At 53.4% G+C, this 23,895-nt stretch overlaps 9 protein-coding genes across 9 annotated transcripts; 3 read left to right on the top strand and 6 right to left on the bottom strand.

Annotated features, from left to right (window-relative positions):
* Positions 1-1,271: 1,271 nt before the first annotated feature.
* COCMIDRAFT_23286 (uncharacterized protein) lies at positions 1,272-2,174 on the top strand (the record flags this gene model as incomplete). Its single annotated transcript, XM_007686306.1, has 2 exons — positions 1,272-1,833; positions 1,873-2,174. 2 exons carry the CDS (start codon positions 1,272-1,274, stop codon positions 2,172-2,174), a joined length of 864 nt encoding a protein of 287 aa, XP_007684496.1.
* A 3,839-nt stretch (positions 2,175-6,013) lies between these two features.
* Positions 6,014-7,539, bottom strand: COCMIDRAFT_85952 (uncharacterized protein; the record flags this gene model as incomplete). The annotated part of the gene is made up of 2 exons (XM_007686342.1): positions 6,014-6,878; positions 7,082-7,539. The coding sequence occupies 2 exons, from the start codon at positions 7,537-7,539 to the stop codon at positions 6,014-6,016; spliced, it is 1,323 nt and encodes a 440-aa protein (XP_007684532.1).
* Positions 7,540-9,610: 2,071 nt separating this feature from the next.
* On the bottom strand, positions 9,611-10,307 carry COCMIDRAFT_23288 (uncharacterized protein; the record flags this gene model as incomplete). The annotated part of the gene is made up of 2 exons (XM_007686307.1): positions 9,611-10,120; positions 10,197-10,307. 2 exons carry the CDS (start codon positions 10,305-10,307, stop codon positions 9,611-9,613), a joined length of 621 nt encoding a protein of 206 aa, XP_007684497.1.
* Positions 10,308-11,786: 1,479 nt separating this feature from the next.
* COCMIDRAFT_85824 (uncharacterized protein) lies at positions 11,787-14,288 on the top strand (the record flags this gene model as incomplete). Its single annotated transcript, XM_007686343.1, has 3 exons — positions 11,787-12,038; positions 12,603-12,813; positions 14,014-14,288. The coding sequence occupies 3 exons, from the start codon at positions 11,787-11,789 to the stop codon at positions 14,286-14,288; spliced, it is 738 nt and encodes a 245-aa protein (XP_007684533.1).
* Positions 14,289-14,530: 242 nt separating this feature from the next.
* Positions 14,531-16,012, bottom strand: COCMIDRAFT_85814 (uncharacterized protein; the record flags this gene model as incomplete). Its single annotated transcript, XM_007686344.1, has 1 exon — positions 14,531-16,012. One exon carries the CDS (start codon positions 16,010-16,012, stop codon positions 14,531-14,533), a length of 1,482 nt encoding a protein of 493 aa, XP_007684534.1.
* Positions 16,013-16,390: 378 nt separating this feature from the next.
* COCMIDRAFT_23292 (uncharacterized protein) lies at positions 16,391-17,735 on the top strand (the record flags this gene model as incomplete). The annotated part of the gene is made up of 2 exons (XM_007686308.1): positions 16,391-16,680; positions 16,739-17,735. 2 exons carry the CDS (start codon positions 16,391-16,393, stop codon positions 17,733-17,735), a joined length of 1,287 nt encoding a protein of 428 aa, XP_007684498.1.
* A 234-nt stretch (positions 17,736-17,969) lies between these two features.
* Positions 17,970-18,765, bottom strand: COCMIDRAFT_85853 (lytic polysaccharide monooxygenase; the record flags this gene model as incomplete). Its single annotated transcript, XM_007686345.1, has 2 exons — positions 17,970-18,454; positions 18,561-18,765. 2 exons carry the CDS (start codon positions 18,763-18,765, stop codon positions 17,970-17,972), a joined length of 690 nt encoding a protein of 229 aa, XP_007684535.1.
* A 179-nt stretch (positions 18,766-18,944) lies between these two features.
* Positions 18,945-19,247, bottom strand: COCMIDRAFT_85858 (uncharacterized protein; the record flags this gene model as incomplete). Its single annotated transcript, XM_007686346.1, has 1 exon — positions 18,945-19,247. One exon carries the CDS (start codon positions 19,245-19,247, stop codon positions 18,945-18,947), a length of 303 nt encoding a protein of 100 aa, XP_007684536.1.
* Positions 19,248-19,776: 529 nt separating this feature from the next.
* COCMIDRAFT_33597 (glycoside hydrolase family 85 protein) lies at positions 19,777-23,621 on the bottom strand (the record flags this gene model as incomplete). The annotated part of the gene is made up of 5 exons (XM_007686322.1): positions 19,777-20,932; positions 20,984-21,270; positions 21,519-22,617; positions 22,668-22,859; positions 22,915-23,621. The coding sequence occupies 5 exons, from the start codon at positions 23,619-23,621 to the stop codon at positions 19,777-19,779; spliced, it is 3,441 nt and encodes a 1,146-aa protein (XP_007684512.1).
* Between the last annotated feature and the right edge of the window lie 274 nt (positions 23,622-23,895).

Here is a 23,895-nt window from a genome sequence, read left to right on the forward strand (position 1 = left end):
CAGAGTAGAGAGATTTTGCAAGTGTGCCCTCCAAAAGATAGATTACGAAGCGAGAGCCAGGTGACCGGGGCGCGTCTTGAGGCGGAACCTTGGGGGGAATTGTCATACTAACTTGACCTTGTTGTGGCTTGAAGGTAGTGCGGGTTTGGTGGCGCTGCGTGACACCGCCTCTATGGAACAACTGGACACTACGACAAACATAGAGGATAAATGGTGGATCGATGAAACTACAATCATGTTAAAAAATGGATAGGTTTTGTGTTATGTTAGTGGAGCTGAAGTCCCGTGGGTTCCCTTGTTCATCAGATTGGAAGATTGTATTTGAATTGTTGTCGCTTGTTAGTTTCAACGAGCGAAATGGCTAGTTTCCGCCTGGATTCTGAGGCCGCACAGCCCTAAAAAAACCCACTCCCCAAACATACGTGCCGGCTGCTGTCTCATCATGTCGTTCGTCACAAGGGTAACCCCCTCTGACGACGGTCAGACAATTATGGCAGTCGTGGATTTCCTAGTCTGGGCCTATCGACGCCGTTGACGACATGTTTTGTTGTGTATAGGGAATGCTAGCTGTGGTATCCGGCATGAATCGCGGTGTTGGTGCGCGAATTTGGGGGCATGAACGAATTCGGCGAGTTAAGCGTTTAACTTCCTGATTAAGTTCCGATGAACTGGCAGCGAACTACTTGATCGGCGATATTTGGGCAAGCGCGGTCCTTTGAGTTATTGATAGTCTAGTGCAGAGGACGTGGGGCCAGTGTAGCATGTAAGGCACAAAGACTGTTTCGGCTGCAATACGCCGGGCAGGGCCTGAAAGAAATTCAGTGCGAACCTCCCCCCCCATTGCATTGTGCCGAACGAGTCGTGGTTTTTGATGCAAGTGGCACGCCGGGGGGCCTCGGGGAGTTGTGAGGCGGGCGCGACTCAATATGCCATTGTTGGATGGGTTTTATCGAGCAAAAAGCATGCACTGCGACGCTTCAGGTCATGTTCCAGGGTAGGCGGCAACGGCGATGCAACGGTGTGCTTTTGGGGGCACCCAGGCAGTGGGTGAACGGGCATGGCGTGGACAACAGGGCTGGGTGCAGGCCAAAATTTGCCCGTTGCAGTGCCGAAATTGAACGGATGACGGGTGCATGTTTCCTGAGACGAGCTTCCGCTTGAGCGCTAGCGTGAGCGCGAAGAAAGGGCTGACGATGGAAGGAGGAGAAGGGAGAGAGAGCAAACGTGTGGGTGGGGAGGGCATCTGGAGCCATGGTTCATGACTGGTGGGCATGGCAGTGGTTGCGACATGGAACGGCTTTGGGATGCCCCTTGGTGGGTTTGGGTCCGAGGCAGCGATCAGCGGTCCCGGGCGATCAGAAAGTCGCGTGCTGGATCCATCCATCCATCCATCCACCGGCGAGCGGGACCATGGCCGCGAAGCCAAAAGCAGGGCAGGGAGGAAAAAAAAGGGAGGATTGCAGGCACAGGGACGAGGATGGGTTGTGTGTGAGTGCAAGGGGCCAGGTGATGGTCATGTGATGGATGCGAGGGAGAAAAAAAAAGGTGCGGTAGGCTGGACGGGAACGCCCTGGCTAGCGAGGCAAGGGAAGCCATGGCGGGGCTGGAGGAGAAGAGGCGGTGGTGAGGCTGGGCGTGCAGTGAAAGGGTATCGTCATGTACAGCGGTGGCATGAGTCGCAGTTGGCGAACAGGTGGGAAATTCAAGGATGCCTAGATAGGAAGGCTTCTCGAAGGCCCAGGGAAGAAAAGCCGTGTCATGGTGGTGTCATGGTGGTGGATGGGTGGATGGGTGGTTGGTGGCCTGGCCAGCTTGCTTACTTAGTTGGAGAGAGTAAGTAGAGTAAGTACGTCTGTCTTGGACCATACGCAGGGTGCACGTCCACGCATAGATATAGCAGTAGCAGGTGTACATGCTCATGCTCATACCCATACCCATACCCAGGCGGCTGCTGCGACGATACGCTACCACTTCACCATGCACCCAAAGTCGGGGCGCCAAGCATCCAGATGGCGGCGGCGGCGGCAGCGGGCGTTTACACACAGGCTGGCAGCTGGTGGTTCGGATCATGCGAACAGTGCTGGGCGCATGCAGGGCTAAGCCGGGGGAAACAGTTTTGTCAGCAAGCAGCGTCGAGGGCGTCCAGAGGCCAGGACGGGCGACAGGAGAGCTGAGAGGAGCGAAGCAAAAGCCGTCGCAAGTTGTAGGTCGGCCGTCTTCTGGCGTCATGTTGCATGCATTGACGGTGGGATTGGTGTGGGTGTGTGCGTTTGGTTATGCCTGAGGTTGTGTGACGACGACGGCTGGGGGAGCGGGTGACGGGTATGCCGTGCAAGGGGGGTTGGGGACACACACACACACACACACTTGGGGACATCCACACTTGTCATGCTAGCGGCCTTCTAGAACAAAAGAACTCCCAAGCCGGCCACAAGAGTCCATGGCCTGACGCCCGGGGCACAAACTCTGCCCTGGGCCTGTCGGCTAGCCTGTTTCAAGCCCGTTCACAGCCGCCGACCGTGGGCGAGGGCGGGAACCGACGGTCCATGGCATCCATCAGCCTTGTGCCTTGTGCCTCGCTGGGCCCCAGCAGCGTTGGCCATGGCATACGAGGGGGTTGGGGGGAAGACGAGGAAGCGAGGAAGCGAGGAAGCGAGCAGGAACAGGGGATACGAGGAAGAAAGGGGGAACGAAGAAGAAACAAGGTGTCGCCGTCATCGCCGTCGCCGTCGTCGTTGTCGTCGTCGCCGAAGAACAAGAACAAGAACCAGAACAAGACTAAAAGGAAACAAAACAAGCGTGGTCTGATGGAACATGGGATGACGAGCGAGCAAGTCGTCGCCCAAGGCCAGTCAGCTAGTCAGTCAGTCAGTCAGTCAGTCAGTCCGTCCGTCAGCCAGTCCGTCCGTCAGCCAGTCCGTCCGTCAGCCAGTCGGGCGTGGGAGGGCGGACTGATTTCTGCTATCGATAAGCCAGCCCTACACGGGTCAAACATGGCAGGGCCGCGCAAGACCAGCCGTGCAATCTTTGCTTTTGCGGGGCTGAACACCCTCTGCAAGAACCATGACACACACATACACACACACATACACCCACTCCCACATCCACACATGCATCCACACATGCACCCACACATGCATCCTCCAACACACCACTTCTCCCATCCACTCCCCCCTCCCAAAATAGCCTAACCCTTAGCCACCATATGCAAGGACAGCGAACCGTTCATGCAACCCGCACTTGTTCTCATTCTGCTCACCACGCCTGCCCAATCACTAGCCCCTCACATGTCTCCAGTGCTAAGAGCCCTGTCTGCAGTCCACTGGCCAACGCACTCGACACCCTCCTCCCAATTTCCTAGCTGCAACACCCCTCCCCGACCTGACCACCCCAAACACGTCGGGAAAGCCTTCGACACATACTCTCACACACACACTTTCTGATGTTGGCGTCGGAAAAAAAATTTCGTCGTCGTCGTCGCCTCTAGAAGTAAACTGCCCTGGCTGCGCGCAAACCCACCACACCCCTGCTTCATTGGAAACGGTGACAGCGCAGCTACCCCCCCCCCCTCTACACTCACACACACACATTCTCACGCACACCAAACCCCTCCAGCGCTGGCCACGTAGACGCTGCTTGACCGACTTCTTGAGACTTGCATCGCGCCGCTGTTACGTCATCGGCACCGCTTAGTTTGGGGCCCAAGACCCAGCAAGGGCCATTCTGGGGTAGACGAGAAACGAACCTTACCGCGTCTTGTTCTCTTCAGTGTGCGTGTGGGTGTGACGGTTATGTGTCCATGTTCACCGCCACATTTCTGTTTGCCCCCCCCCCTCCCCCTCCCTGCTCTGCAAGCAAGGGAAATGCCTGACGACATACAGTTGGCCGGGGTGGACGTGTCAAGAAGGAAAAAAACTTGATCGCTTGAGCATGTCATTGAACTTTGTTGAGTGAACATGGTACTTTGCAATTGTTGTTGTTGGGGGGGGGAGTTGGTCCTGGAAGTGTGTTTCTACGACTGATTCTTTTCCATTCCATATCCTGTGTGCCATGCGAAGCCAACATGATTGTTTCTCAAAACAAGTTGTGTCGTTTTTTTTTCGCAAAGAAACATGATAAGTTATATACCATTTTTTGCAGCATGCGTATATATATCTGTAAGAACGTAAAAACAAAGAAAAAAGTCTAGTTACATAAAAGAAAATGCCCATGAAACAGAAACGCAAATTCCAAAACGTGAGACGTGTAAAACCTACCCGTTGATCCATAAAAAAACCACGCTATGGCAAAATGTTCTAAAACCCCACCCTTGATGCCTATGCCCGCAGAACGAACAACTTTCCCACAGTTGGGGGAAAAAAAGGGGGGGATGGGGAAAGGCGGGAGAACCAGACGCGCATTTTTCTCTCTGCATGAACAAAACCTCTTTCCATATGCATGCAAACAAGACAAAAGGAAAAAAACCCCTCCCCCAAGCAAACGCTAACAGGAGATGTTCCCCCCCGCAATGCCACCGAACGATAACGAAATGCAATCGTGTAAGTAAAGTCGCTTTGTAAGGGAAAAAGGAAAACAAGAAGCAAAACAAAGAACGGAGAAGGGGGGGGGAAACCATGACTAAACAGAGCAAGTAAACCATATAGATGATTGGAAGAGAGAGAGAGAGAGAGAGAGAGAGAAAGAAAGAAAAAGGAGATATGATAGTAAGCAAGAAGAAGAAACCCTCCCAAAAAAAAGAGACTTGCGTAATGTGTATCATCCACACAACTAGAAGTACGAGTTGTAAAAAAGAAAAAAAAGGACCAAAAAAACAGCAACAATCCCACGCTAAATGCCATAGAAGAATGAAAAGAAAGATTGAACATCATGATCTTCGCATAAAACGGGGGAGAGAGGGTTTGGCGTGCTCGGGTATGGGTAGTAGAGAGAAGAGTAAAGAAAGGAAAGCAAGGAAGCAAGCCCCCACACACAACCTACATCCCTCTCTCTCTCCCTTCCCCAGCCAAAACCCAGTTTCCCTCATCCCAATCCATCCCATCCATTCATCCATCTAGTAATTCAAAAAGCTCCCCCCGAAAAAAAGAAAGAAAGAATAACAAACAGACAAACAAGACAAACAAACAAGACAATCGTTCTTTCTCTCTCTCTCTCTCTCTTTCTTCAAAACAGACAGAAAGTGGGTATTCATGACGCCTTTCCCTCCCTCCCACCCCCGCCAAATGCTGCCTATACCTAAACACCTAACTTTGCCCCTCCTCCCCTCCCTCTCTCTGTTCCCTTCCCTTCCCTCCTCCCCCCAAAAAAACAAGAGACTTCCCAGGAAAAGACAAAAAAAAACACAATTCTCTAAACCAAAACTCCCCATGTTCCTATTTTCCACCCCCTTCCTCCCTCTCTCTCACACATACACACACCAGCTTTCCGACCAGCAAAAAAGAAACAAGAGACATGTACGCCTTTCCCTTCATTATTACGGTCCCGGCCCGAAAAAAATTTGGTTTGGTCTTTCGTATATCCCCTTTACCCCCCCCTCCCACCCTTCCTTCCTTTTTTTCCCTTTTCCTTCCCTTCCCCCATTGCGCAAAGAAGAAAGAAAGAAAAAAAAGGGGGGCGTGTGTATACATAATATAAACATCCATAAGTTCAAACCCTCCCTCCCCCCGCAAAGTAAGCAAGCAGAAAAAAAACAAAGTCTATAACAAAAAAATCCCCAAGCCTGAGGGCCATTTTTGGTAAGAGAAAAAAAAAGAGGGAGGGAGAAGTGAGGAGGGGTGAAGGAAAGAAGGGAAAGGGGGAGAGAGAGAGAGTGAATGACAAACAACAACAACAACAATAACAACAACAAAAAGGAGAGTTTCTTAAGATCTATAGGTTGAAAAAAAAGAAGATTCGTTCGAGAGGCGTCAATGTATATGTGTGTGTGAAAAAACAAAAACACCGCAGTGATGCTAGATAGAGAGAGAGAGACAGAGGGAAAAGAACGCTTCAAACTGGAACAAATGTGAGGGAGAGATCATGGCACGGTGGAGGTAGGACGCTCATAGGGCGAGGCGAGGGAGCGGCGATCCGATGCGGTGCTATCTTCCGGGTCGCGTTTGAGGCTGTGGATGCTGCCTGCGTTGCTGTGTTGGGACATTCGATCTGGGCTGCGCATCGAGTGGGGTTGGTGTTGCGATTGCTGCTGCTGCTGCTGCATCATGTCCGAAGGATCTGATCGTGGGGGTGGTGCAGAGGTAGCTGAAGCTGGGGCCGAGGAAGCCGTTTCTTCTTCTTGCTGGCGCCGCCGTTGGTAATGCTCCATGTAGCTGAGGCTCTCGCCCTCTCGTTTCAGTGACCCCGCCATGTCCGGGACGGGTGCGGTTCGCGCGCCGCTCACTAGGTCTTCTTCGGATCGCGGTTGGATCTGTGGGAGAGGTTGGCCGAGTTGAGGGGGTACGCTCGAGCGTGAACGAGCGTCTGCTCGTCGCCGGCTGAAGGAGCTGTTGCGCCTGCGTCCGACGCCGACGACACCGCCGCCACCACCACCACTGCCACCGGCGCTGGAGCCACTGTCTGTGCGATGGTGGTAGCCGTGTATTGGGCCTTGGGCCATGGGCGCCGGCGGTGCTTGGTGAAGCTGCGGTGGCATCGGCGGTGGGTTTGGCATCAACTGAGCTGCGTTTGCAGGAGTAAAGCCATGGGGTGCAGACGCGGGTATGACAGGCACCTGCGATGGCGAGCTCATGCCTGTTCCCGTTGCAGATGGGTGGAGCTGAAACACTGGCGCGTTGGCGCGCGCACTCATCTCCTGCTCCCCCAACTGCCAGTGCATGGATTCGGCTGAACGCCAGGGAATACCCATCTCGGTAGCAACCTTCTGCCACATCTGGTCCTTGAATCTATTTCCCAAAAAAAGTCAGTATTTGTTTTTTCCTCGCCCGAGCAGTGTCGCACGTGTGTGTGAGATGTCTTTTGCATGCAGCCAGCCTGACCGAACAAACCAAAAAAACATTCACCGCCAGCCTCTCGGGGCCGTCCAAAATAAGTCAAAACCTAGTCGTTTTTTTCTCTCTCTCTCTTTCTCTCTTTCTAATGTACGTACCGGGCGTAAAGTCGTGCTAGCTTGTTCTTCTTCTCCTCATCCCAGATGGCTCGCTTCTCCAGGTAGTTTTGGTATCGCAGCCGGCATGAGATGGAACTCCGGCCGGGAAGTCGTTTTGCAATGTCATCCCACTTCATGCCTTGGCCCCGCAGTTCTATTGTTAGATTGTCTTCTTCAGGAGTCCATTTGGATTGTTTCTTAGCGGGGCTCTCGTCAGGGAGTGGGGTTTGGGATGCCTGACGCTTCAGTGTTGATGGAGGAGAAACATTAGTAGCTGCTGGGCCGCTGTGTGCAGGTGTGGGTCCATGGGGTCCTGTGTAGAGTTGGCGGAATTGAGGAAGTGGCGCAGACTCATTCCGTCGGTGAAGCTCTGCAATGGCGGGTAGAACGGGTCCTCCTAGCATTGGTGCGGATCCTTTGGGAGCTGATGTTGGTGCCTGTTGGGGGTAGGCAGCCATGGGAGCATAGTGTTGTGGTGCAGTGGCGTAGCCCGGCGATCCAGTTGCATATGCGGGCGATGCTCTTTGCGCCGGCGACTGTGTGTAGGCTGAGGGTGCGGTTGTGTATCCCCGTGTAGCTCCGGTTGAGTGAGATGCATTAGATACTGAGCTCTTCTTGCTGGCCGGTGACTCGGAGCCCCGGGCGCGGGGCTCGAGAAGGAGATTGATATCCAGGATGAACGAAAAGGACCAGCGTTACGCCAGCCCATAAGCTAATGTTAGGTTTTTACGTTGTACGTCTCCGGGCCTCCACCAAATGATTCTAAAGATTGCCGACGATGACGACAACGAGTAGTAGGTTTTCCTGGTAGTGATTTGCGGTTGTGTGTGTGTGTGCGTGCGTGTGCGTGTGCGTGTGTATGCGTGTATATGTGTGTGTTGGTAGGTAGGAGCAAAGCAAAGTAGATGCAAAGAGCCAACCAAGGTAATGACGGAAGACTATGCACAAGATTGCGTAGTGTTGCTAAGGTGAGGTGACGTTGATGGGTAAACACAACAACAAGGAGGGGATGGGGAGGGGGGGTGTGGGTGGGCGGGAGATGAACAGGAGAGGACAGGCGTGAGGAGAGGAGTGAGGTTCGGATAGACTAAATGTGCCGAAGAGGGAACCAGTTAACCAGTTGTGAGGTACAGTGGATGATTGACGCTCTAAGTGGTCGATCGAGTCGCGAGCTATTTGGGAGATGGGTCGGGGCCGGGGAGCAGGGGGTGAAACAGGCCAACCACTTGGTCTGATGAGTGACGGTCGTGCTGAGCCACTGACTTTTGCAGGTCGAGCAGGTCGGGGAGGATAGCGTTGGAGGGATGGTGGATGCGGTCTGGTAGGAGCGAAGTAGGGTCTGAGGGTCTGAGGTACTTTGTCGAGCATGGATGTGCGAGTAGAGAGAGTTAGCGTGCAACTGTAATACTAATAACAGGCATCCCTGCGAGGCCCTGGCTGGCGCCGCATCATCGTCCGCGGTAGGGATAGGGATTCCGGGGGCTTGGGATCAGGATGTACCCTTTGCGTCTGTGACTTGACTGACTACCTGTGCGCTTGACGCCTTGTCGACTCGTGCTGGCGGCGCGCCACATTAACGACCCACAGACCACGACGAAACCAGAGCTGATCTGATCTAAGGAAGCATGTCTGCCGGAGATTTTAGCGAGCGCCCAAGAAGAAAAAGGACAGTCGCTCCCCCTCAGGCCCAAATTGCGGATTGGGGCTAGCAGCTAGAGCAGCTAGCTTGACACAAGAAGCACGACACCCGTTCTCGCTGGCAGAGGCGCTAGGATGACGTGTCTTGCGTGGTGGGAGGAGTAGTTTACTTAGTTGTCTGTTCTTTTTTGACGTCTTACCTTGTTGTTGTTACTGTTGTTACTACTGCTAGAAGAGCACTATGCCCTTCTCTCTCCTTCTTTTGCCCTGGCGCTGGCTATGGCGCTGGCTCCGGCTCTGACTCCGGCTCTGACTCCGGCCTTTTTGCCCATGTGTGTGTATGTGTGTGTGTGTGTGCTTGCACTTTGCTCGCCCTGTCTTGGGTCTCGGGCGTACGTCTTGGGAGGGGGTCCTTTGCATTCATTTGCATTTGCATCTGCTTGCCTTGCGTTTCCCTGCCTGCGTGGTGGGTGAGGCGCCGTTGACCAACGAACCAGCCCGTCCGTCGTCGTCCACTCTCTCCACCCGGCGGCAGTCATGGCCTTCGTATCTGGCACGCCTCGGACGGCCGGTGCTGGGTCTCATTTGCTGCCCTCTCGTTTCGTCAGGCCTCAATGCGCGTGCCCAAGACAGGGCTGGCGGGCGGGCGGCGAGGGCGGCGAGGGCGGCGTTTGCAGAAGAGGCAGCATGGAGCATAGAGCATGGAGCAGGGAGCATGGAGCAGGGGTGTTTGGTGTGCTGCTCCTCTTTTTTCCTGCTCGTCCTCACTGCTCACACAGTCACGGCCACGATCGTCGACCAAGATGGCAGCATCCGGGGCGTGTTTCCTGCAGCGCTGGCCTCGGAGGGCCAAGGCAGCGAATCAAGGCGACACACAAGCGGTGAACAGCCTCAGGGATTCGCGCAGACGGTTCGGGTTCGGACGAGGTCCAGCGCCATGACATGGAAGATCTGCAGCATGCTCGCCCTGCTCCGGCTATCTCTGACGCCAGACGCGTCGCTACCGAAGCCTTGCGAACGGCTGACTTCATTGTAGCGGTGCATACATGGTGATGTGTTCACGCCCGAGGGCTGCCAACGGCCACTGTGGCTCCACGCCCTGCAATATCTGCCTCGACGGCTCCGGTCAAGCCCCTCCCCACTGTGGGCTGTGAGCGCCCGGCGATGCACTAGAAGCATGCCATGGCCTGCACAGAGGAGCGGTGAACTGCGGTGAACTGCCGGCCATGCCATGGGCGTGACGTCTAGCTTGCACGCTCTCAGAGCCGTCGTTGCTTCGGCCTGACCCGTATTCCACCTGGCCCTGCCCGTTGGCTGGGTGCTGGGTGCTGTGTGCTGTGTGCTGTCGTCCTGCTCGGTCTCGTGCCCAGCAGAGAGAGAGCCACGTTGTGCTGTTCTATACTATACGACGACATCCATCCATCCACCCCATCCCATCTCATCCAGTGCAGTACAGTGCAGTCCAATGCAAACATACGACGACGACGACAACGACAACGACAGCAACAACAACGACGACGACGAGGCGCCGCACTGCCAGGTCATATCTGCGTGCGCCGCCCCCCCTCCAGAACACGTCCGTAGCCATGCTCCATTGCATCACTGCCTCGCTGCCTCGCTGCCAGGCCAAGGGTTCGGATGGTGCGCATTAAGCGGTGAGGCCTGCCTTTTTGAGCCGTGCATGCACAGTAGGCTGTTGGTTTGCTATTCACGGATGGCCACTTGTGAGGTTGGCGGAGACAGATAGAGCACGCCCCCTCTCTTTCTCGGCCACGGTCACGGCCACTTGGGGACGGGCTTAGACGTGCATTAGCCATGAACAGCGTCCCCGTGCGTCCGTGAACGCTCGAGTCAAAGGGGAAAAAAAGGGCTTTTCATCGGCGACATACTTGAAGCACCCGCTTCTGCCCTCTGCCGGATGCTGCATTACCTGCCTGCACCGGTCCGGCATGCCATAATCAGATTCCCACCATAAAGCCCATGACAGTCTGGGCCTGCCATGCTCTCTAATAACCCACCGTGTCCCTGTTGGTAGGCGTCGACGCTTGTACATAGTTGACAAAGTCACCATCTAACCAAGCATGTGTGAACATATACGCCTGGCTCCGCCGTGTCACAGCCGCCATGTCTTGTCTGGCTGGCCGCTTTCTTGGCTCGATGCGGATGCACACGTCAATCTGTCGGCGCAGCACAATCCTAACCTCGTCTGTCTATATATAATGTAAGTACCTACATACTACACCCAACTAAGTATACTTGGACCACTTGGGCATGGGCATACAGGGGAGCGGTGAGCCGAGTGCAAGCGCCGGCTGCTTTTCTTGACCACTCCATTTATCATATAGTATAGGTACCAATGTAAGTTACTACACACCAGACGCCGGCGCCTCTGCCCTCGACGCCCGTCCGTCCGTAAAGAAAGACAGTGCCGGCGTAATATGGCTCTGCCTTGGCTGAACAAGCCATGGTTTCGGCCAGGCAATCGGAGCCGACGAGCATTGGCGCGCGTTCCTCGACTGCACAGCAGAGCGCCTCTTGGACCGAGTGACCCGCGCAGAGACATTGCCAACGCATGGCGCGGGATCGTCGCTGCAGCTCCCACGGTGACGAGAGCAGTGATACGAGCGCGTGGGGTCGGCGTGGGCAACGGGCGTTCGTCATGTGTTCAGAGACATTCACTCAAGTTGGAGTCGCGGCGCTTGGCGCTCGCTTCACATTCCCGATCCGGCCATTCTGCACGCCCACAGCCCTATCCAATGTCTCTTTTCTGCACTACTCCAACTCACGCACCCCCAGCCCGCATTACCAGCGGGTCACCTGTCAGGACCAGACAAGTCATCCATCCCCCCCTCCCCCCACTGGGTTCGCTCGCTGCCAGCACGCCAGCACTGCGGTTGCTGCTTCCTGCTGCTTGCACTTGCTTTCGCATAACCGCTTTTAGCCTCGCCCGCCATACCATTGGCGCTCCCCTCGCTCCTCATCTCGCTCTACTAACTCCTGCACTCTCGCCAGCCTGCCTAGCTCGCCGCCGCTGCTGTTGCTGCTGCTGCTGCTGCTGCTGGCCATCATGTCTCTTCAAAGCGCGGCAGACGTGCCGCTTCTCATTAGCTCCCCCAACTCGTCCTCTGAGCGTCGAATCTCGCCGGCATGGTCAATTGCCCATCTCAAGACCCGCCTCGAGCCCATTACCGGCATTCCCGCAGGCTGTCAGCAGCTGTCTCTACGTGTGGCATCACAGGACCCCGTTGCTCTCGTTGCTGCAGACGAAGACAATACCCAGCTTGCTGCCTTCCCGCTGCAGCCGTATGCCGAGATCACCGTAAGTGCTTCTTCTTCGTCTCCTCCTTATTGCATAGCCACTGCCAGCCCTGTCCTTGACCCGTTTGATATGCTGTCCTCTCGCCGTCTGCCACATCTCCTTGCCCATCCTCCCCCCCCCCGGCTTGGCTCCCTACTCCCCTTGAAACTGCTCTACTTACTCGGTACGTGCATGTACTGTGTCTTCTCTCTTCCTATTCGCTGTTGCGTGTGGCCGCATATCCTGCCCTGCCCCGCAAATGCACAGTCTATCTTTGTCAGCCTGGCAGTCGCGGGAAAATCCATCCTTCGGCTCCTCCGCCGTCGTCTGCCCACTTTGTGAGCACGGAGCCGTTGGGATGTGCTGAGCAGTGCGTCTCCTGACTCCAATTGCGCAGCTCTCATTCTCTTGCCTATTTGCTCTCCTTTTTTCTTTTGGCTCGGCACCTCGGTCCTATTTGACACTTCATCTTGCCTCACGACACAACCCCTGCACCGACCGTTCAGCTCCATAGTTCTTCGGACAGGGCTCTGCGAACAAATCAGTGCGCGTACATGGCCTCTCGTGTTGACATGCAATCTCTAGGTTGTAGATACGCGTCCACCCGCTGCACGTACAGACTTCAATGACCTGTCCGCCGTTGAGAAGTATGAGATGCCGGCGGCAGAGTACGAGCATCGGACCGATAGTGTTCTTGCATGGAAGAAGGCTCAAAAGCTTGGGCGATTTGATCCAAACGCTCCCAGCATAGAACAACAAAAGATCCGCGCCTCTGAGCGAGAAGTAGAAGAGAGAGGTAAGCGTAAACGTCTCCTTGTGCATGTCTTGGGCCACATACTCGTACCGCAGTGGTGGCTGTGTTCTAAGAGAGAGAGAGACAAAAAAAGCAATTCTGGGGCCAATTGACAATTGCGGGTATTACTCTGGTTCAACCTACACCATTCCTTCACGCGTAATGTACATGCCTCAAACGGTTCTCAAAGCCGCGGCTACACATACCCGACCCCAAGGCCTCGCCACCGACATCATGTCAGCAGGTTTCATCCAGTCATGAAGCATCGACAAGGAAGTAAGCATGTCAGACAAGCACTTTCTAGACCTGATGCCGTCTCACCGAACCGGTCGTACAAAACATACTCTTTTCAGCAACCTGCATGACACCCTGGGCCCCCTTTGGCCAGGGGCCCAATACCACCTGCGACGGCGTCTGAACACGTCCAATCGACAATAGTAAACTGGCAATCGAGTATTGCAAGTTTCGGTTGCATCGGGGATCGTTTATATCTCTCGCAATATCACTCTCGCCTCGCCTCGCTTCCCGTCCCGCTGGGAGCTAAGGATCGGAACGAGGCCCCCCGAAACTCAAATGCAATGATAAATACGCCTGTCACCACCCTCACGCTCCAAACTTCCTTGACTTGACACTTGGTCGCCACAAGCCACGCCTGCAACGAGCAATTGAATGCCTGCAGCAACATGGTGATGGTGGTCTCCGGGTGGCGGGGCCTGTATCAATTGTCGTGCGCTATAGCCTCGAGGCTTGTATTGGAACGAGGATATCGCTTGTGCGTCTAGACAATCAACGCCGCAGCGCATCGCGGTTGGAACATGTCGCCAGTCCCGCCTGTGCATTGTCAGTTGGTGACCGTATCCCCCGTTTAGATCTCAGCGCTCCTCACAATGGGCGCTTCACATGCGGCAACTCTGTATATGTGTATGTGTGTGTGTGCATGTATGTCAGAGGCAGGCAGGTTGGCGGCTTGGGACCTGCGCAACACAAAAAATCAATCACTTCGGAACCATGTCGCTCGATTATCGTCACTAGCACTTGCTCTTTGGTAACAAAGGTTGAGGTTCAAACTGAGTTAGGCTTCGCTCCATAGCCAGGGGGTGGTGGCCACTTTCGTTTTCGCTACTTATAAGCAAATCGGGACATACACTTTACTGACTGACCCACACCAATACTCGAAGAGCGATCGCTGACAGGTTTCACTAGGTCTATCTGTATCGAGTCGTGTCCGCCTACTACCCGAGTCGGATGCACGCCGCGGCACCGTGTCGTACATTGGGTTGATCCCAGAGATCCCCGGCATAGGTGTATGGGTGGGGGTCACTCTCGACGAGCCGACGGGGAAGAATGATGGTTCCGTCAAGGGGAAGCGATACTTTGAGTGTAGCCCTAACTATGGAGTGTTTGTGCGGCCCGAGCGATGCGAAGCTGGCGATTTCCCGCCTCTTGACATGGGTGATGAAGATCTTGAGGAGCTGTGAGATCATACATTCTGCTCAATGCCTACCTCATACAATATACGCAAAACCTTCGATGCTTGTAGCAAATCAATATCGCACATGTATTCTCCTCGGACATTGCACATCCAAATCCACCGATCTACATCTACTTGAGATTTTGAAAAGGAAAAATATGACAAAACATCTGAACACAAAGAACCTTGGCATCACCCCCCCCCTTTGTGAACCACCATACTCCCCCAGCTCCATCTCAATACACTCCACTACAACGGCAAAACCCACTCCCCTTCATTCCTCGGTTTAGCAAGACTACTTGCCTCCCTCCTAACAAACCTCCCATACCCCTTCTCCCCCACCAATCCCCCACCCTCCCTATCCCACACCACCCTCCCCCTCAACACCGTCCACCTCGGCCACTGCGTCATCCTCATCCCTTCAAACGGCGTATAATCCACATCATGATGCAGCATCTCATTCTTTAGTTCAAACGGCTCCATTTCCCCCTCCGGATACCACACCACCACATCCGCATCCGAGACGCCCTCCCTCAACGCCCCCTTTGTTGGATACAATCCATAAAGCTTTGCCGGATTCGCCGCCGTCAGCTCGACGAATTTCGTGAGAGCAAGGCGATTCGCGCCGAGCGTAAGCGCGAGCCGCGTTTCTATGCCGGGGCAGCCATTCGGTATGTATTTAAAGTGGCCGTCGGGAAATTCGGGCGAGATGCTACTTTTCTTGCCCGAGACGGCGTCGTTGTAGCGGAAGGGACAGTGGTCGGATGAGAGGATGGTAAAGGTGCCGTTGGCGAGGCCGTCCCAGATGGCGTCGCAGTCCGAGGTGCTGGCGCGGGGGGGAGGCGAGCAGACGCATTTTGCGCCTTCGAAACCCGGGGCCGAGAGCGAGGACGAGGTGAGGAAGAGGTATTGTGGACAGGTTTCTGCGTAGATGGGGAGACCGCGGGTTTGTGCGGTTTGGATGTGCAGCGTGGCCGAGGGGGTGGAGACGTGGACGATTAGGATGGGCGTGTCCATGAATTCGGAGAGGGAGATTGCGCGGTAGGTGGCTTCTGTTTCTGCCATGGGCGGGTGGGAGGAGCCGTGGTATTTTGGGGCGAAGAGTTTGCGTTTCTCGAGCTGTGCGGTCATCCAGTCGATTACTTGGCCGTTTTCGGCGTGGATCATGGTGGTGATGGAGTGGGTGCGGGCGTGGAGGAGGATGTCGAGGATCTGGCCGTCGTGGAGTTGGAGGGCTTCGTAGGTCATGTAGATTTTCAGAGAAGAGATGCCTTCGTTGCGGAGAATGGGGAATTCTGAGAGGGCTTTTGGGGAGGGATTGCCAACGATGATGTGGAAGGAGTAGTCGATGTAGCAGTTGTCTTTTGCGCGTGAGTGAGTTGCAGATAGAGTGTCGAGGAGGGTGTCTTCGGTCTTTTTTTGAGGTGCAAATGTTATCATGGTTGTTGTACCGCCGCATACGGCTGATCGGCTGCCTGTCTCGTAGTTGTCTGCTGTTGATCCCTGGCCGAATAATGGGGGTTCTTGAAGATGGACATGTGCATCTACACCTCCTGGCATCACGTATCCACCTTCAGCATCTATTGTCTTTGTTGCTTTGGCATCTCCCAGACCCCCTCTTGGGACTACCTTTGCAATCTTCTCATCCTTGATGGCAATGTCCAACTCTTGGATATCTGTTTCCGAAACTACTACTCCATTGATGATGAGCAAATCATATTCAGCTGTCATTTTTTCTCCGCCTTTCTCAATCTTTTGAATCAGATAAAAAGAGATGCAGAGCGAACAAAAGCTCCTGAAGATACATGTCGTCGGCTATCATGGTAGTTGGAGGAAGGCTAGTCCAAGATAGTGAGGTGCATATCTCAACCCCCCACTCACATCTGCCCCACCTTTGCTCCTCCACACCTTATCAGCGGCTGAACACGTAGAGTTGGAGTAAGTAAGCATAATGTGTGGAACTCTGTACAGTCATATAATTCTGTCACAATTAGCAAATACACACGTTTCCGCTAGATGTGTGTTAGAGAGGGGTAGACCACCGTTTATATACCTCCTTTGAAACCATAACATCATTGAAGCATCAAAGCTGGCATTATAGTCGTCAAAATGACTTCAAGTTCTCTCAAGATCAATGGAGATAGACTGAACAGTACATTGCAAGATACTTGCACACAGTATGGCGCTCTTGCGGCCCCTTCAACGGGCATGTGTCGTCTCACTCTCACCCCAGAAGATCAAGCCGCGCGAGACTGGCTAGTATCAGAATGCAAGAGCCTGGGATGCGAAATAAAAGTTGATCAAATGGGAAATATCTTTGCAATTCGTGAAGGTACCTCCAAAGACAAAAAGCCAATTGGTATGGGCAGTCATATGGATACACAGCCTGCAGGTGGGAGGTACTGGCCACTACCATATCAACGACCAAGCCTAAGAAACTTACTAACTCAAACCCAGATACGACGGTATCCTAGGCGTCCAAGCCGCCCTCGAAGTTCTCCGCACCCTCCACGAAAACAACATCTCAACCCACTGTCCCCTGGCCCTGATAAACTGGACCAACGAAGAAGGGGCCCGCTTCCCCGGCGCAATGATGTCCTCTGGCGTCTGGAGCCAGCACTCCAGCACCCCCCTCTCCACCTGCTGGTCTACTCTCGATCCCGATGGTATAACCATGAAAGACGCACTCCAGCAAATAAACTATCTCGGCGAAACCCCCTGTTCCCACCTCGACAACCCCCTCCACTGCCACTTCGAACTCCACATCGAGCAAGGCCCCTTACTCGAGCGCGCCGGCAAAACCGTCGGCGTCGTCGAAACCGTCCAGGGAATGCAATGGTACGCCATCCGCGTGCTGGGGAAAGAAGGCCATTCCGGTACCACGCCCATGCCCGACCGGTCAGATGCGCTGGTAACGGCCTCGCGCCTCATCACCGCCGTCCGCGACACAGCACTACACACTGAACTCGGCGTTGCCACCGTCGGCGTCATAAAAAGCGATACCGCATCCCAAGCCACAATCCCTGCGGGCGTCGATTTCATAATCGATATAAGATGTTCCACCGACGCGCTGGTGACGCAACTTTCCACCGCCATCTTCGCCACTTTCGATAAAATCATCGCTGAAGAAACGAATGGCACAACTTACAAAATACAGCGGACATGGGGCCTCCCAGAGTCAAAGTTTCATCCGCATTGCATCGAGGCTGTGCGGGGCGCAGCGGTGGGACTGGTTGGTGAAGACCAGGTTATGAGTATGATGAGTAGAGCGGGCCACGATAGCGCGTGGACGAGTCGCGTGGTACCTACGAGTATGATTTTTGTGCCGAGTAGAGATGGCATTAGTCATAATCCTGAGGAGTATACGAGTCCTGAGCATTGCGCGCTGGGGGCGCAGGTGTTGCTTGAGGCGGTGTTGGCGTATGATGAGAAGGTTGCAAAGGGGGTTTACTAGAGGAGGGAAGAAAAAAAAGAGGGAAGAGAGAGATGTGAGAAGAAGAATGTTATTTCCCATTTCAAATGGTTATATATGTGGTATGTAAAAAAAATGGGTCCAAGCAATATGGAGTTCGGAGAAGGTTTATGTACAAAGAATCTCTCCGACCCGTCGTATAAGAATGTCAAATCACCAAGCCACCGTAATCTCCCCGTTCCTTTCGTTCAGAATCATTTCGGATGTTCAAGTCTCCTAACCAGAGTAGACAGCAGGGCCAGGGCTGACGTACTTGAAGCTCGAATCGTAGATGGCCTTCGTGAAAATCGGGTCGCTGAGCTTGTAGGCACCGGGGAAGCTGACGCCAGAGGGGGTAGCACTGCCTCCTCCAGTAACCTTGACCTGGAAGCAGCTGACGTAGGGCTGAGGGCTTCCAGCGCCAGCGTGTAGGGCAATAGCCTCGGCGCGGACAAGGTAGTCACCAGAAGCAATGTTCTTGGGAACAGTGAAGGAGCGCTTGCCGCAGTTTGCGTTGAGGATCTCAGTTCCCCATGAGGCGGTGGTACCAGTGTATCCATCCTCGGCGACCTTGAAGAAAGAGCCGGAGCTGGCGGTTTTGGCATCGCTGACCTTGGCCATGTAGATAAGGACCGGGCCGTAGTGGTTGCCGCCGATGGCAGGCTGCGAGCAGGCGCGCGCGCCGGGCTGAGCGTGCATCTCAACGGTGAGGGAAGTACCGGCTGGGTTTAATGTTAGCCTGTGTCTATTGTACAGTACCAAGAGTGGAATGGAGACGGAGTTGTTCTCCTGTTTCTGGAGTGGAGGTTTGGGGATATTGAGACTTACCAGCAACTTCGCAGACACCGGATGAGGCAGCAGGACCACGACCACAGAACATGTCGGATGAAGACAAGCTGTCAATAGGGCTGTTATCCTTGACAGTACGCGTGCAGCTGGTCGCCTTGTCTGTGCTTCCAACCCACAGCTGCTGCCATGTCGAGTGGGCAGAGGCGGTGGTCGCAGCAGCGAGGATGATAGTAGAGTACTTCATGATTGCGATGGAGAGTTGATGTGAGAGTGTTTGAAAGTGACTGTCTGTGTCGTGCTGTTCAACTTCAAGGCAGAAGATTGCTCTTATTTATTCTCAGGCTGCTGAACGCCCCATCTTGCTGGCTGACACCGAGCAATCTAACAGCAACGGTTTTGCCCCGGGCCGTCATACCAGTAGCACTACTCCACTGAGTGTCTTGCCAATCCCTGATTCTGCGTGACTTGTGGCTCGAATCCATTGTTTGTCACACATGTAGATTGCGTCGCTCCAACCAAGCTTTCTTGGCACCTGTCACGAAGCGCGTGCTCATCAGCACTCAATTTATACCCATGTTTACTATTCGCCGATGCGGCACTCCAAGCCCCGGAATTTGCCTGATTGGGCCCGGCATTCGTTTTTTGGTCGGGTGTTGCATCAACCGGCGTTGTTTCGGATGCAATGGTGCCCCGCAATATGAGGCTGGATTGATTAGGCATGGTCATTTGGACGATACCGTTGTAGCGATGGGAGACACCGAGTAAGCGATGTAATCTGATTTTTCATTGATGCCAGGACACCCAAGCCTTGGAGGCTCTATGCGCAGTCTTCTTCTGTCAACTCGCCGTAGTCGACAACACGGAGTGTGTCGATTGGGTAAAGTCAACATCCTAGACATGCGGCGCCCAGCAGACCCACCTCATCCATATTCGAAACATAACGAAGCCACTATAGCGCCATTGGTCGCCTCTGTGTTTTCAACGCCTAGACGAGATCTTCCGGCTTCGAGGCCGATACGCCGGTTCGCGAACAAGTCGAAGATGCAAAAGAACGTCACTAGCGGAGGCTTTCATTTCTGGTGCGACCGGATTAGATTGAATGTTGTCGCATTCCTACCTGCTGCTGCAACCCCTTAGTCGTGTCCCGGGTTTCATTGGCGCCTCTTCCGTACAACGGTGGCGAGGGCGGCGACGAGGGCGGAACCAATCTATCGTGCTGCATGATCAAGGCGAAACGTGACCTTGTCTATGCTTTCTATGCCTTTGCGGATTTGCCAAAGTAGTTGGCAAGTGTGTTTTTCTGTGTTGGCTTCTCCTTTCTAGTGGCAGGTTCCGTCTTCTTCGTACGCTCCCCCACGCCCATCAATTTCTTGAACTCTTCCCACTCTTGCTTTCCCACAATACCACCACTAGCCTCCTTGTGTCCTCTTGCAAAGCTCTCTCCCAGTCTTGCTCTCAGGTCGTTGTCACCAGCAACAATGCCCTCAAGCTTCTTGATGATGTCAATCTTCTCCTCCCCTTCCCGCGCCCGCGCACACCTAGCAACTCGACACGAGAAATTGACTTTTTCTGGAAGATAGCCCTCGTTCGCACACATTACAATCTCTAGCTTGTTTGACTTTAAAGTACCTGACCAGCGGGTCGCGATGACGGGATGAATCTGTGCAGCCGAGGATATCGACAGTAGGGCAATGGTAGCGTCCGCGGAGAACATGGGCGGTGTATGCGTGCAGCGCTCGGTTTCGCGTCGCACCTCCAAAGACGCGTTACGAAGTTTCTCGTCTTTGACAATTGAGCCAGGGCTTTTTGCAGAGAGCACCGCAGCCCACGCATCCTCGACATTATAAGCTGCCGACCGTCTCGGCGCGTTGACTAAGGCTACGGCATCGTTGATCGCCTTCTTCGTGTGTTGTTTGAAAGTAGCCGTCATATCTGGAAAGGGTGGCTCCCACTTGATGGTGCCGCCTAGGTCGCCGTGGGTTCCCAGTGCTGCAAGCCAGGAGATCTTGTCATTCAAGTCTACATGCAATGGCAGGCAGATGTTGTATGTCAAGAGGGCACTTGTTGCAACAGGAGGACATTCATGAGCCGTGACATACTCGGCACCTTCTGGGAAACCCCCTTCATCTGCAAAGTGATGATCTATAACAAGACATGTATGTGGAGAGTCAATCAGTGGCGGGCTCTTTCTGCTGCCTTGATCTAGAACAAAGATGTACACTGGCAACATAGCGGCAAGAGCTTCCTTTGTGCTTTCGTCATGGACGTTAGAGCCTTTCGGAGGAAAGTACACCGATATATGGTCAGATGATAAACCGAGAGTAGTGAGTGTATGGTACAGTATAGCACCCGAAGACAGGCCGTCTGCATCTTTGTCTGGTATTATGACAGTCGGTTTCTGAGCAATAGCACTGTTGATCATTAGTAAATAGTAGATGAGCCTTTCACAAATTGAAGCTTACCACTCTTTGATAATCGTCCGCGCACATTCAATTTGTTCGCGCCTGGCGGGCCAAACTATCTCGCCACTCTCATCTTGTCTCGACTGAGCAAGGTGATAAGCAGGTATCTCGACCTTTGGTCTCTTCGACTTAGGGGATAATGTTTCTTTTTCATGTTTACGCTTCGATGGGCTCATTGTGAATGCAGACGCATGAAGCCGTCGGGCTTGTGATGCCGTGAAGACAGATGCAGACGGATGTAGCTGATAACAAACCCTCGGCAATGTATGAGACAACCTCACTAATTGCTGAGCGAGCACTCTCATTGTCCAGTGGTGTAATACATTGCAAGCTGAGATGCGACGCGGGAAAGTACCTAGTAGTCGATGACGTCGATGACGTCGATGACGCACTAGTCCATTCTTAGCCCAACTGTCCAATGTTTGGATAAATACTTGAGCGCATTGTGCAAGATTGTTAAATTTGAAGCTCTGTCAGCTTAAGGTAGAAGCAGCTTGGCGCTGCTCTTCGCGAGTGTTTGTCCATCGAAGCCTACCCCAACAAGCTCGAATTCCAGAGTCGATCCCGCATTCTTCGCAGCGAATTGTTTTTTTAGAATATGCTCCAACGCGTATGCTTTACCGAGCATTCTTCCATCCGTGGAAATGACAAAATGCGAGAAAGGCCCTGTAATGTTGCTACGGGGAATTCCGTTGTCTTTATATTTAGTTCTTCCATGGTCTTTGTAGCCCCAAACCAGCTGCACGCGCTCACAATCTCCTTCACCTCGCTTTTGAAGTTGAATTTGGTTGATGTATAATGAAGAAGACATCTGAAAAGTGGAAATCGGCATAATCCGGACACTCGTGATATTCAGTAACTGCATAGTCTTACCTAGAGCAGTACTGATTGAGCCTTTCAAATGGACCCCAAGCTCCTGAATGCGTGCGTCAGGCACAAAAGACTCTGGTGAGCATACTGTTCGCTGAATTCCTTTCCCGGGTGTGATGGTGGCAAGGTGAACAGAATCTGTGGTTCGAGTGTAAAAGCTGAGAATACTATGGCCAGCTAATAATGACGCATTGTCACTGTATATTTCAGCTTGCAAAGACCCATCTGCGGGCATATCGAGTTTGAATAATGGAAGCCAGACTTCTGTCGTGTCATCAGTATTCGAATGATTTTGTGTGGCCTCAATTACCAAGCAGGAAGTACTTGAGCTATTGTCAAGACGGTGCCAGAGCTCAACAGCTTGATGTCTGTCTCCGAAAATGACTGGACGCGGAAGAATGGATTGACTACCTAGTTGAGCATGGATACTACAGCCGTCGAATAGATCGTTCGATGCGTCGTCATGCATAGCAAAAGCGCGCGTGAAGTCAGTGTAGAAGAAGTTTTCTGAGCCAGCCACACGCTCTTTCGCATTCTTGAGGATTGCAAAAGCATCATTGGGCTGATGACGCGACGAGCAATCTCCACAAGAGCAGTCCATGTCATGCGGAAGTGGGGTTCCTTGCCAGACTGTACGTTCAGCGTCACGCCCCTTTCCGGGAAAATGCTCAAAGGACCACGCTGGGGCAAATATGCCTGCTGACAGCCCTAGGTCGGCAAGTTTAGCCACAGCAACACCAGTGTTGGTGCCCCTCCCCCATATTCTGGATAAGTAATACGTGGGTGAGCGAAACTGGATTTGTTCTGCGCCCACACATCAATGCCAAAGAAGACATTTTCGGGCGAGATCTTGCTCGACAGAGCAAGCTGTAGCGAGTTTTCAGCCTCAGCATCTTTCCAGCAGTAATTTGTGAGTATACTTCCACAGGCCGATGCGAACTTGATGTTGGACGTGTTCAGCGCATTTTGGTACGATATCTTGTTCGAAACGGTGAGAGCATCATACCTAAAGCACCGTTACACTGTCCCAATGGCTAGGAAAAGACGGAGTTTGTGCCTACCATATAAGCCTCATTGTACCGCCCATTTCGGCTCTCAGCTGGCAAAGGAAGGCTTCGAGGACTGCGGGGTCCCAAACATCATTTGGGAATCGTTTTTCAATGTTCACGAGCCAGCCGTCGAAACCGTGATGCGCAGCAATTCTTGCTAGAGTTTTTGCCAACAGAAAATTCAGGGTTTGACCCTCACGCGTATGCTGTAGGAGACGCTCAGAGCCCTCAGTTTGTGGCTCAACTAGGAGTGTACCTAGAACCTCGACGCCGTTGCGATGAAGCGTATTCGTCCACGTTGGCGGAGGCACACAGACAAGCTTGTGTGAGAAGTAGATGAATACATCGACAAATTGAAGATATTCACAGGAATAGAGCTCCGCATCAACACCGGTCCCCTGTACGCTCTCATAATCATGGTAGTTTCCGGAGTAATCATGGATCAAGAGAACATCTGCTTTATCGAGGCTGTCGTTTGTACCCCTATCCTCTGTTCGTATGCGGGGGGTGTTGGCTCTTTGAAAAGAGTCGCAATCACCTTTTGTCCACGCCTCTAATTGATCAAAAGTGTCGAAGTAAGTGAAGCCTTTGAGCCGATCCAGATCGCGTTGTTTGCGTCTCTCCTCAGGCGTTGGCCCTGTGTCCGGTGCGGGGAACAGATGGCGATATCCATCACGAATTGGCCGGAGTATGTCTTTCCATCCCAGCAAGTAGGCCATGGCAACGCAGAGCTGGAAGTGGTTGTGCTATTTCTGGGCTCTTCAGATGTGTGAGAGCTAGCTTGGATCACTGGTGCAGGGATCTATGGACGTTTCGAATCATAGCAGCTGTGTCAGCCTCCAGCTGCGTCCAGGGCAAACAGCGCTGGTACTCTACGTATTGACTGACTTTCTGTGAGCAGAGGTCTCTTGGGCATATATAATTGACAAGACAAGAATGGCCGCAGATGTACCGTGGAAGGGTGCGCGTTGGGTATGCGAACCACTGCGGGAG

This window comes from Bipolaris oryzae (assembly GCF_000523455.1).
Source record: "Bipolaris oryzae ATCC 44560 unplaced genomic scaffold scaffold_18, whole genome shotgun sequence".
NCBI classification, from domain to species: Eukaryota; Fungi; Ascomycota; class Dothideomycetes; order Pleosporales; family Pleosporaceae; genus Bipolaris; species Bipolaris oryzae.